Source organism: Dreissena polymorpha, chromosome 3, assembly GCF_020536995.1.
Source record: "Dreissena polymorpha isolate Duluth1 chromosome 3, UMN_Dpol_1.0, whole genome shotgun sequence".
Lineage (NCBI taxonomy): Eukaryota > Metazoa > Mollusca > Bivalvia > Myida > Dreissenidae > Dreissena > Dreissena polymorpha.
In genome coordinates this window covers 114,590,438-114,603,343 of record NC_068357.1, presented here as the reverse complement: position 1 = coordinate 114,603,343, position 12,906 = coordinate 114,590,438, and the positions used below count along the sequence as shown (strand labels likewise).

At 39.6% G+C, this 12,906-nt stretch overlaps 1 protein-coding gene across 2 annotated transcripts in view; it reads left to right on the top strand.

Moving 5' to 3' along the window:
* Window positions 1–12,452, top strand: part of LOC127871106 (transient receptor potential cation channel subfamily M member 3-like) — a 55,312-nt gene extending 42,860 nt beyond the window's left edge. Inside the window, exons 20-28 of one of the 2 annotated variants that reach the window (XM_052413791.1) lie at window positions 506–637; window positions 3,395–3,637; window positions 5,383–5,569; window positions 6,905–7,040; window positions 7,338–7,516; window positions 8,527–8,659; window positions 10,463–10,561; window positions 11,194–11,353; window positions 11,795–12,452. In XM_052413791.1, coding sequence (XP_052269751.1) covers window positions 506–637; window positions 3,395–3,637; window positions 5,383–5,569; window positions 6,905–7,040; window positions 7,338–7,516; window positions 8,527–8,659; window positions 10,463–10,561; window positions 11,194–11,353; window positions 11,795–12,418 — 1,893 coding nt within the window. In that variant the 3' untranslated portion in view covers window positions 12,419–12,452. Of the gene's footprint in view, window positions 1–505; window positions 638–3,394; window positions 3,638–5,382; window positions 5,570–6,904; window positions 7,041–7,337; window positions 7,517–8,526; window positions 8,660–10,462; window positions 10,562–11,193; window positions 11,354–11,761 lie in introns of both variants that reach the window. The other variant, XM_052413790.1, reaches the window with a different exon arrangement.
* Window positions 12,453–12,906: the final 454 nt, after the last annotated feature.

Here is a 12,906-nt window from a genome sequence, read left to right as displayed (position 1 = left end):
AGCCAAAAGTTTGCCATATATCGATGGATTTCAAAATAACTTTGCACACCTGTCAACCGTCATAGAAGGATGCGTTGCATGGTACACTCATCTCTTCCTCAAAAATAAGGGTCATGATTAGAAATGAAAGATCACATTTGGCAATAAAACTGAACTGTAACTGTGTCATTTATCATTTTAAAAATAACATACCGGTACCACTAATTACCAACATTTGAAAGGTAAGTGTGGCGCTTATCACCTCAAAGGTCAAGGTCACACTTAGGGATCAATCAGTTTCGGCCATTTTTTAAACAAGTGAAGTTTTGAGACAAAAGTGGAATGTACAGGCATCTTTGCCCAATGGACACGTCTTGTTACCCATTATTGGAAAAAAGACAATTGTGTGTACATTATACATGAAAACAGTCATTTTCAGCGTGTTTCTTTGTTGTTGAAAATTTGAGTTTTATATTTTCCTTTAATGTGGCAAGAACTAAAGTTTTGTTGTTTTTCCTCTTTGCAGTTCATGTTCTTGGTTTTCCTCGGCATTTTCTCCTACCTGGTGCTGGTGGATTTTGACCCTGACAGAGTAACGGTCATTGAGTATGTGTGCATTGTCTGGGTGTTCACTATGACTGTGGACCAGATACATGTGGTATGGTATAATGTCTTGTGTATTGAAAACTTTTGCTGCTACATGTAAAAAAAATTAAGCTGATCTCTGGAAAAACCTGTTTTAAAACCTGGCTTAATGCATGTGCGTTAATTATCACCCTAGATAAGCCTGAGCAGTGCACACAGGCTAATCAAGAATTACATTTTCCAATTAATTTGAATTTTTTGTGTAAAGGAAGTCTCTTTATAATCAACAAGAGGGTCAAGATGACCCTAGTTCGCTCACCTGAGAGGAGTCGGTTCATTCTATCTTTACCAAACGTCAAACTTGACCTAGATATTGTCCAGACAAACATCCTGGTCAAGTTTCATCATTATTGAACCAAAACTCTGGCATATAGAGTGTTTTTGTTTTTGTAAGATTTGACCTGGTGACCTATATTTTGAGTTGACCCCCCCCAACCAAACATCAAACTTTGCTTACAAAAATAAATATTATGACCAAGATTCATAAAATCCAAAACAAAATTGTGACCTCTAGAGTGTTTAAAAGGATTTTGTATAATATAATGAAAATTTGGACTAAGGGCAATACTTATGGCATTAATTATGTGATTTATATAAAACCAATCATTTCAACAAGTTTCATGATGATTGGGCAAAAAATGTGACTTTTAGAGTGTTCACAAGCTTTTTTTACTATGTATAAATATAAGAAAACTGCCCCCCCTCCCCCCGGCAGCAATGTTAAATAACTGACCGGAACCATTTTTGAACTCAACTCTCATATCAAGGAAACAAATGTTCTGACCAAATTTCATGAAAACTGGGCCAAAAGTGGGACTTCTAGAGTGTTCACATGTTTTCACTATATGCATGTAGAGAAAAATGCCCCGCCCACTGGCGGCCATGTTTTTTCACCGATCTGGACCATTTTCGAACTTGTCCGAGATATCAATAAAACCAATGTTTTGACCAACTTTCATGATGATTGGGCGAACATTGTGACTTCTAGAGTGTTTACAAGGTTTCTCTATAGCCAATAAGGAAAACTGCCCCCCCCGGCAGCCATGTTATTCAACTGACCGGTACCATTTTCAAACTCAACTCTCATATCAAGAAAACAAATGTTCTGACCAAATTTCATGAAAATTGGGCCAAAATGTGACTTCTAGAGTGTTCACATGATTTCACTATATACATATAGAGAAAAATGCCCCGCCCACTGGTGGCCATGTTTTTTCACCGATCTGGACCATTTTCAAACTTGTCTGAGATATTAATAAAACCAATGTTTTGACCATTTTTCATGATGATTGGGAAAAAATTGTAACTTCTAGAGTGTTTACAAGGTTTCTCTATAGCCAAAATAGGAAAACTGCCCCCCCTCGGCAGCCATGTTATTCAACTGACCGGAACTATTTTTAAACTCGACTGTCATATCAAGGAAACAAATGTTCTGACCAAATTTCATGAAAATTGGGCCAAAAATGTGACTTCTATAGTGTTCTCATGTTTTCACTATATACATATAGAGAAAAATGCCCCGCCCACTGGCGGCCGTGTTTTTTCACCGATCTGGACCATTTTCGAACTCGTCAGAGATATCAATACAACCAATGTGTTGACCAACTTTCATGATGATTGGGCAAAAATTGTGACTTCTAGAGTGTTTACAAGGTTTCTCTATAGCCAAATAAGGAAAACTGCCCCGCCTACTGGCGGCCATGTTTTTCAATGCACCGGAACCACTTTTGAACTCAACCAACATATCATTAAGACAAACATTTTCACAAAGTTACATGAAGATTGGGCATGAAATGTGACTTCTACAGTGTTACAAGTTTTTTCTTTTTTTTTGACCTAGTGACCTAGTTTTTGACCCAGCACGACCCAGTTTCGAACTCAACCGAGATTTCATTGGGACAAAGCTTCTGACCAAGTTTCATGAAGATCGGACAATTAATGTGGCCTCTAGAGTGTATACGAACAAATGTGGACGGACGGACAACGGACAAAGACCGGTCACAAAAGCTCACCTGAGCAATCAGGTGAGCTATAAATCCAGTCTAGACAGAAAGTGTTGTCCCAGATTAGCCTGTGCGGACTGCACAGGCTATTCTGGTATAATATTTAAGGCACATGCATTTAGCAGGTTTTACCAGTGGGCAGCTTGGTTTTTTGTTCGGTAAAATGTAAGCCTTGTTTATTGAACAAAATCTGTTATTGAAATGTTGTTGTATTTTTCTATATTGAGAATTATAGATAATTTATATTTGAGGTATGTCTTTTTTTCTAGTATTATAACAATTGGTAATAAAACTAGAATATCAAAATGTAAATAATTGTGCATGAAAATATATGAGGGTAATTTTATGAAGAAAAAGCATTTTAAAAAGTCTTGTAGTTGTGTTAGTTATTGTATTTTAAAGTTTAATTGTTAAACAGTAATACTGAACGTTTGACGATTCAGTATAATGGAAATTAAGAAGCGTTGCAAAGCATTATATTTTGTGACATTTTGAGGATTGCCTATGTAAAGTATAAAATACGCCACTCTCTATTCAAATAGGGATGGAGGAGTGGTTAAAGCGCTTAGCATTTACTCCCAAGAGTCAGTATTTCAAGCCCAGTTAAGGATGACTTAAAAGAAGAAATTTTTGTTTTTACTGGAGGAATTTAGTTTATCAATTTAAAGAATTTAATAACAAACTTCAATTCGTGCCAATATCAGTGAAAAGGTCCCTTTAAATAGCATATCAAAGGTAAACTATAAATAAATATTTTTCCCTTACAGTTCATATCGTTCCCGTCACCAACATTTGTCTCCAAGATCCGTGACTGGTATGGATTCGTGAGCTACATGGAGGCGCTGAACCTGCTGTTGTGTTTCCTGGGATTCCTGCTCCATCACCTTGGTTACCCATCCGTTACCAAGGTCTTGTACTGCCTCAACTCAGTGGTTTTCATTGCGATCATCACCAAGTTCTACAGGGCTAGCACCAACGTGGGTCCCAAGATGGTCATGGTCCGCAGGATGGTGAGTCAGGCCAGAGAAACTTGAGCCTCATTTTGGAAAAAAGGGCCGGAATGCATGAGCTTACAGTTTTGATGGATAAGCCTGTTTAGTCCACACTGGCAAATCAGAAACCAAATTTTTCACTGTTATGGTGTTTTTTGTTGAAAGAAAGTCTCTTTTTAGAGGAAATCTACTTAATGCTGACAGTGTTGGCCTTGATTAGCCTATGCATGCAGCACAGGCTAATCTGGGACCACATTTAAGCTAATGCGTTGAGTCCCTCTTTTGAGAGCAGGCCTCATATAGAAGTGGTTCTCCAGAAAAATAATTTATAATCCAGAAAAATAACTGTTTGTCTGGAAAAAAGTGATAATCTAGGGTTACTTTCCTGAAAAATGAATGATTATCCAGAAAAAAAAGAATAACTAGAAATGGCGAGGCAGAGGTCGACGCGTATCCCCACGATGCATGTTTGACCCAGTGGGCACCCCAGGATTGGTAATGGGGCCATGCATAGTTGAGATTGACCGTTTGATTTATTTCTTTTTTTAAATCATTTGGCAGGTTCATTACTTATCTCCCTTTAAAGCTTATTACTTCCCTTGGATTTTTTTTTTACCTTTGACCTTGAAAGATGACATTGACCTTTCACCAATCAAAATGTGCAGCTCAATGAGATGCACATGCATGCCAAAGATCAAGTTGCTATCTTCAATATTGCAAAAGATATGGCCAAAGCACCATACCGGGGGCATAAAAATGAGTGAAAATCTCTGACCCGGCCCCACCCCAACTCCCATAACTTTTGACCCAGGGGTCAGATCAAAATTCCAAATAGTGCAGGGTCGCACATATGCTCATAGCTACCATGTGTGTAAGTTTCAAGGTCCTAGTGCTTATAGTGTAGGAAGAGATAGTGGCCAGGACGGACAGACGGCAGAGATAACCACAATATCCCCACGCTTTTCAAAAAGCGTGGGTATAATAAGTGATTTTATCACATGTTATACCCTGTTTCCAATGTAATACAACCATTACATATTTTTTTTTATTACACATGTGTAATACAACATTTATAAGCGTTTTCATTGGCTTAGTTTTCGTTTATTGACCAATCGCATTTTGTTATTTTGCTTTGTAAAAGCCGAGGCATTCTAAATGACGTCAGGAAATATAAACAATATTCGAGATTTATCATTATGTTTGCGTAAATATTTATTTAATTTGCTCATTTAAAAGCATGTGATGAAAAAGATCTGACACTCATCATATCATACCATATTTTAATAAACTCGTCCAGGAAATTCGTTAGTAAGGTCGCCAAACGCTCGCTTACTAACAAAATTCCTGAACTCATTTAATAAAATATGGTATGATATGACAACTCATGCCAGATCCTATATATCCAAACAAAAAGTGAATATCAAGAAAAAAGGGCTTTTAAGATACAGCTCTCAATATTGTGGCAAATCATTGAGTGATTTTCAACAATGAAACAATTGTGGCAGTGTTTCGTAATAGAATCACTAGAATCATTTTTTGAGAAGCATTTTCAGGAAATAGATCTACAGTCATATTTATCAGTTTAAAATTTTTAGCCCAGGTCTGGTCATTTCTAACATTAAATTTAGATCATATATACAAAAAATATGATTAAAAGCCTAAATGACAGATGCCACTTTGACTTAAATACTATTGAAAATGGCAAAAAATATCAAATAAACAAACAAACCAAAAAAAAACTAACCCTGATACTTCTCTCCCAGTTTGGAGAGATGGGTCTGTTTCTGGTGGTCATGATGGTGTTCCTGCTGGCGTACGGCATAGCAGCCCAGGGTCTCCTGTACACGGAGCGCTCCGCTAGCTGGGACATACTCAAGGACGTCTTCTATTTCCCGTACTGGATGATCTATGGGGAAATCTTCTTTGAATCCATCGGGGAATGTGACGGAGGTAAATATGTTACAATTTTTGGGGACAACTGCTGCCGCTTGTAAGCCCATCAGCCAATAGTTGCAAAGTGAGTTGAGTAACACATTTGTTTTAAAATTTATCTTCTATTCCTGTACTGGATGATCTGTGGGGATGTTTTTTAGAATATTGGGGAATGTATGGAGGTAAATATGAGCTGAGTCATGATTTAGTGGGTATAATGCCACATGCTGCTGGTCAGATTCCAGATCAGCCTCCTCATTAAGCCCAGTCTGGTCAGGAGGGACAGGACAGGGTAACTTCTGTCTGGTCAGGAGGGACAGGACAGGGTAACTTCTGTCTGGTCAGGAGGGACAGGACAGGGTAACTTCTGTCTGGTCAGGAGGGACAGGACAGGGTAACTTCTGTGGTCAGGAGGGACAGGACAGGGTAACTTCTGCAGTCTGGTCAGGAGAGACAGGACAGGGTAACTTCTGTGATCAGGAGGGACAGGACAGGGTAACTTCTGCAGTCTGGTCAGGAGGGACAGGACAGGGTAACTTCTGTGATCAGGAGGGACAGGACAGGGTAACTTCTGCAGTCTGGTCAGGAGAGACAGGACAGGGTAACTTCTGTGATCAGGAGGGACAGGACAGGGTAACTTCTGCAGTCTGGTCAGGAGGGACAGGACAGGGTAACTTCTGCAGTCTGGTCAGGAGGGACAGGACAGGGTAACTTCTGTCCAGACTTCGCTTAATGTTAAGCCATATATGCAGCTAGGCTGGCATAAGACCCATATTTGCCTGATGCAGCTGGTATGTGTAGATTTTCAGCAAATACTGATGCCTTTTATTTGTCAATTGTTGCATCGTAATTTGAGTAACAAACTTGGCTTAAACTGTCTGTTTTGCTTCAAGATTGTTATCTTAGGTATTAAAATTAAAAAACCAAATGGAGAACAATTTATAGTGGCATATTTAAGATCCAGACAAAACTGGTAAAAACTGTTTATTTTTATAGACTTCTTTCATTTAATATAGGAAATTGAATAAACAGATATAACCTGCATCAAGTGAAATAACAGTGTGCTGTAACCTTTTTTCAGACAAAAAATATTTATAATACATGAAACGGAAATGTTTCTGTCCAGTCATAAGTTTTTAAAGTTTTCAGGCAGGTCAAACTGGAAATACAAAAGTCCAAATGTGTTTCTCAATATTTCACATAATACCACTTAGCCAATAATAAAAGGTCAGAGGTAAACTAAATTACACCATGGATGTGTGTAAAAAGTAGTCCCAGATTAGCACAGGCTAATCAGGGACGACACTTTCTACCTGAGTTGATTACTACATACCATGCTATGCTTTTCCCCAGACAACCCTTGCAACTCTACGTGTGTGGCGGGGGAGAGGGACTGTCTGACCCCTCATTGGATGGTTCCCTTCATCCTGGCAGCCTACCTCATGATTGGCAGCATTCTCCTCCTGAACCTCCTCATTGCCATCTTCAGGTAACCTGCTTTTGGACATGTTCGGGTAATCTGCCTCCACTAACACTTTCTATCTGGATTTTTATTTAGAAGAGAGTTTTGACGTTCTTTAATTAAAAAACTCCATGAGACGACACTTTACTCACATTCATGGCTTATTTTAATAAATTTATGAGAAAAATCTCCTCTATATTTAAGCAATGTGTTCAGCTTTGTAGAGAGAAACTCATTCCAGAGAATTCCATGAAAGCATTCCGTACAAGCTCATCAGGGACGACACTTTATGCACATGCATTAAATCTACTCTTGTTTTTCTAGCAACGTGTTCAACTCGGTGGAGAGGAACTCATTCCAGATCTGGAAGTTTGAGATGTACTACCTGGTGATGGAATACTCCAACAAGACCTTCCTAGTGCCTCCTTTGAGCATCCTCGTACATGCCGGCCTCGTGGTGAACTCCATCTACAAGAACCTGTGCTGTCAGAAACCCAGGGATGGTGAGTGTGACACTCGTGTATTGTGCTTCAGTGGCTATGGTGTGTACATCATTGTTGAATTGTGCTATAGTATGTGCATCATGCTCTTTGTGTCAAAACTGGCCCCGCCGAACGATTCAGTACTTTCCACAGACTATTAAATGTAATGCCTTTAAAAAAACTTCTTTTCTGAAACAATAAAGACAAGGCTTTTTATATTTGTTAGGTAGTTTTTTTTTACAAGGTTTGTTCAAATTATGCCCCAGGGGTCAAAACTGGTCCCATTTGTGGGGTCAACACTTTTAAACTGACTTATAAACGAAATACTGTTAAAAACCTTCTTGCCTGAAACAGCAAACAAAGACTTCATATTTCATTATTGAGGCATCATCTAGAGGTCCCCTATAAAACTGGGCAAATTAAGCCCCTGGTGTAAAAACTGGCCTCTCCCCAGGGTAAACCCTTTAAAATTCTTCTTGTCTGAGACTCCAAATCCCAAGGCATTTATAATTGGTATGAAAGATCTTCTAGAGGATCGTTTTCACTTGTTCTTCAAGCAACATCTCCTCTTAAACAGATGGGCAGAAACTGACAAAACTTAAAACAAAGTTTCTAGAGTGGTTCTCAATAAAAAAAATTGAAATCATTCCAGTCTATTGATTAAGACGGTCATTGGGCCTAAGCATTAGTTCTAAATATGAGCATGTAACAAAAAATCTTGTCTGAAACTATGGGCCCAGAGGTTTATAATTTGGTATCTATCATTGGTTTTTGGTTTGCTCACATTGCTCTAAAACCACAAATATCTTCAACTGGTATTGAACATTAGATACTCTTCAATCCATGAATGAATGGATCAGCTATCTGTTTATACTTCATTTCAATTGTAGATAATATCACATGAATAATTGAGATTCAATTTGATTTCGTTCGATTCGTAGGACAAAATCAATCTGACATCCAAATGGCTGAGAGGTCTGTGTTTGTCTACTGTTAATTGTCAGCTATAGAGGTCTCACTTTCCATTTCAGGGCAGTGGCTGGGCAAGAAGCATCTAGAGTACCTGCAGGTGTTTGAGAAGGAGATGATGTCTGATTTTCTAAGGAGGAAACGGGAGTCTGACCAGAACAGCCTTGATACAAGGGTTCAGAACCTTGAAAAAAGGTCAGCACCAAGTTTCAAGAGCATGCTGTCTTTAACCCTTTACAGCAAAGATACCTATTTTGACTTGTTTGTAGTCCTTAGAAAATCAAATAAAATTAATGACCTCTTCATTTCCAAACCTAAGAAACTGATGAGCAGCAATTGGAGGCTGTTGGGATTTCATTCTGGTTTCAAAAGCTGTGCCCTATTTTCAACCTCAAAATTTCAATAACATGATTATTAATGCTTTCTCAGTATTGCATTATTTGGCCTAAAGGGGGCAGCTCTAGTAGATTTTTTATCCAGATAACAGGGCCAGCTAGCTCAGTTGCTGGAGCACTGGACTACAAATTGGAGAATTTCAGGTTTGATTCCCAACCCTGCCAAAGAACTTGTGCAGGGATTGGTCATAAATCCTTGCCACATCCATTCTCACCCTACCTCTGACTCAAGTAGGGCAGTTGTCCACGTCCATTCTCCCCCTACCTCTGATTCAAGTAGGGCAGTTGTCCACGTCCATTCTCACCCTACCTCTGACCCAAGTAGGGCAGTTGTCCACGTCCATTCTCCCCCTACCGCTGATTCAAGTAGAGCAGTTGTCCACGTCCATTCTCCCCCTACCTCTGACTCAAGTAGGGCAGTTGTCCACGTCCATTCTCCCCCTACCTCTGACTCAAGTAGGGCAGTTGTCCACGTCCATTCTCCCCCTACCTCTGATTCAAGTAGGGCAGTTATCCACGTCCATTCTCCCCCTACCTCTGACTCAAGTAGGGCAGTTGTCCACGTCCATTCTCCCCCTACCTCTGACTCAAGTAGGGCAGTTGTCCACGTCCATTCTCCCCCTACCTCTGACTCAAGTAGGGCAGTTGTCCACGTCCATTCTCCCCCTACCTCTGACTCAAGTAGGGCAGTTGTCCACGTCCATTCTCCCCCTACCTCTGACTCAAGTAGGGCAGTTGTCCACGTCCATTCTCCCCCTACCTCTGACTCAAGTAGGGCAGTTGTCCACGTCCATTCTCCCCCTACCTCTGACTCAAGTAGGGCAGTTGTCCACGTCCATTCTCCCCCTACCTCTGACTCAAGTAGGGCAGTTGTCCACGTCCATTCTCCCCCTACCTCTGACTCAAGTAGGGCAGTTGTCCACGTCCATTCTCCCCCTACCTCTGACTCAAGTAGGGCAGTTGTCCACGTCCATTCTCCCCCTACCTCTGACTCAAGTAGGGCAGTTGTCCACGTCCATTCTCCCCCTACCTCTGATTCAAGTAGGGCAGTTGTCCACGTCCATTCTCCCCCTACCTCTGACTCAAGTAGGGCAGTTGTCCTGGTCCATTCTCCCCCTACCTCTGACTCAAGTAGGGCAGTTGTCCACGTCCATTCTCCCCCTACCTCTGACTCAAGTAGGGCAGTTGTCTACGTCCATTCTCCCCCTACCTCTGACTCAAGTAGGGCAGTTGTCCACGTCCATTCTCCCCCTACCTCTGACTCAAGTAGGGCAGTTGTCCTGGTCCATTCTCCCCCTACCTCTGACTCAAGTAGGGCAGTTGTCCACGTCCATTCTCCCCCTACCTCTGACTCAAGTAGGGCAGTTGTCTACGTCCATTCTCCCCCTACCTCTGACTCAAGTAGGGCAGTTGTCCACGTCCATTCTCTCCCTACCGCTGATTCAAGTAGGGCAGTTGTCAGTTTCAGTTGTCAATATGTGCATTTAGCCTGAAAGCTGAGATATGACTGAAAAACTGTTGAAAATGGCAAAAAAAATCCAACTAAACAAAATTATTCGCAAAACATGTCAATATGTAATTATTCATTTAATGTATATGATAGGGTGGATATGCTGACCAAGCTGATAGAGGATGAAGTGCTGGGTAACAATCACCAGCCAGAGTTCCCAGAGTTCCCCGCTGGCACTATCGTCATGGGAAGGTAAGGGACTTAATTCATGTGGGTACAAGTAAGGGACTTAATTCATGTGGGTACAAGCTAATCAAGGACAACACTTTCCACTTGGGGCCAAGTGTGACTTTTTGAGTCAATTAGAATTGTTGTTTACCAAAAATGGTTTGGATTGGCTGTTCCAAGGCAGGGACCATAGTTTTATTGATTTGTGGGTGTTTTTTGTGTATTTTTGTGCTGTGTAGAGTGTATTTGTACTGTGTCTCACTGTTAAGAAAATGGAGTAATTGGTGTAAATAAAAGAACATAGGTTATAGTAAGGTACCTCACCTGCTGGTGCAGCTTAAATTTCACTTTGTTTAGATTCGTTCTGCAAGTGATACATTTATTTATGAACTTTTGAAATCCCTGACACCAATCACAGAAATTGTGTGAAATAGTAACATAGACATTTCTTGTTTTTTGGTTTTATTTTACCATGTTGCTTTTCCATTTTAAAGTTAATGCATTGAGAAAGGTAAAAATGGCATTCACAATTATAATTGCAAAATGACATTTGTCAAGATATGAGCAGGGTTGCAAGTAAGAACGTTTTATTTTAACTGAACTTCTATTAAATTTGTTTAAAAAAGAACATTAAAACTGTGTTATTTTAATTCCAGCGACGGGGTCGCAACAATTGTGATGGGGCGTCCCCCCTCTGCCTTATCTGAGAAACAGCACCACCCCTGGCCTAGAACAGGCGACGTCATCAAGGTAAAAGACAAGGTTGCCGCAACAGAAATTCCCGCCAAAGTCTCGAAAAAATCACAACAACAAGTGGTAAGTTTTGAACTTAAAAAAAATTGCTCTCGAGAAAGAACTTATTTACTATTGATTAATATTATGCCAGCTTTAGTTTTATATAGCTTTAGCCTTATTTTTAAGATACTAATGAATATTTCTGGAAGAAACATTAATTCACCCATTAAATGCTTATATTTTAACTAATGTTAGTTGAAAATTGTAACAGTTGCAGTTAATTGTTTTCTCTTCTTGTTAAATGTTTTAATTGATGATCAATTTAAGACGACATTTTTTTTTTGTTGGAATTGTACGCAATGTCTAGTATTTTTATGGTCTCAAGCCAAATTTTAATATAAATATATAACAATGCAGTTTTGTATCTGTTATATAGTGTTACTTTAAATTCTGAAAAAAAATTAATGAACAAATTTTGACCTCTTTTAGATGAGAGTAAATTCAGGAATGTATTACATACAGGGGAAGTCTGCTAAACTGAGTAGACAGAACACTGTTCCAAACTTGAAATCAACGCCAGATGAGAATGAAAAAGAACTGGTGAAGACTGGGTTTAAACTTGACTGGAAACCTCAAAAGCAAATAACATCAAAAGAATATGGAACAGGTGATGATTCCAAGGAGGATCAAAATAGAGCAGCAACAGCAAAACCTGATGGAATAAACAATATTGATGATGATGATGAAAAGAAGATTAAGAATGACGCAAATGTGGACAGACAAATGACTGAAGCTGAAAAGGAAATGGCCAAACAGAAAAGGAGGGCAGAAAAGGAGGAGCGACAAAGAAAAAGGAGAGAACGAAGAGAGGAGAAAAGACTCAGAAAAGAGGCTGAAGGTTTGAATGCTGGGCCATCTGCAATGAATGATGTCAACCAGCCTGGGGTTTTAAAGTTTATGGATTCTCATGCAGGAAAAGAAGAGAAAGGACCTGGGGCGCTTGGCCTGTCCCATTGGGAGGGGTCACAGGCAAGGGCACGACCTTGGACAGCTCCTCAGAGGTCAAGATCACCAGAGGTCATTGACCAGATAGATATGCAGGATACTGAAGACATCAGTGAAAGGAAACTACCAGCCTGGAATTAAAGCTTCAACATGTTTAGAACCAATGTATGTATGGAAGTACAGAACAGAACTTAACACCAAAAGAATAATAAGCAATAATATATTATGGCTGTGTTACTTTATATCATTTCCCTTTTTATGTTTTTGGTTAGTTTGGATTTATTGATGTTTATGATTTCTAATTCATGACCCATTGACTGTTTTTTTTAGTTGGGTTTTATGGCTGTTTATGTATTGAATGACCCTTTGACTGTTCTTGGTTGGTATGGATTTATGGCCGTCAATGATTTAAACTCATTGCATTTTGACTGTTCTTGGTTGGTATGGATTTATGGCTGTCAATGATTTAAACTCATGGCATTTTGACTGTTTTTGGTTAATATGGATTTATGGCTGTCAATGATTTAAACTCATGGCATTTTGACTGTTTTAGTTGGTATGGATTTATGGCTGTCAATGATTTAAACTCATTGCATTTTGACTGTTCTTGGTTGGTATGGATTTATGGC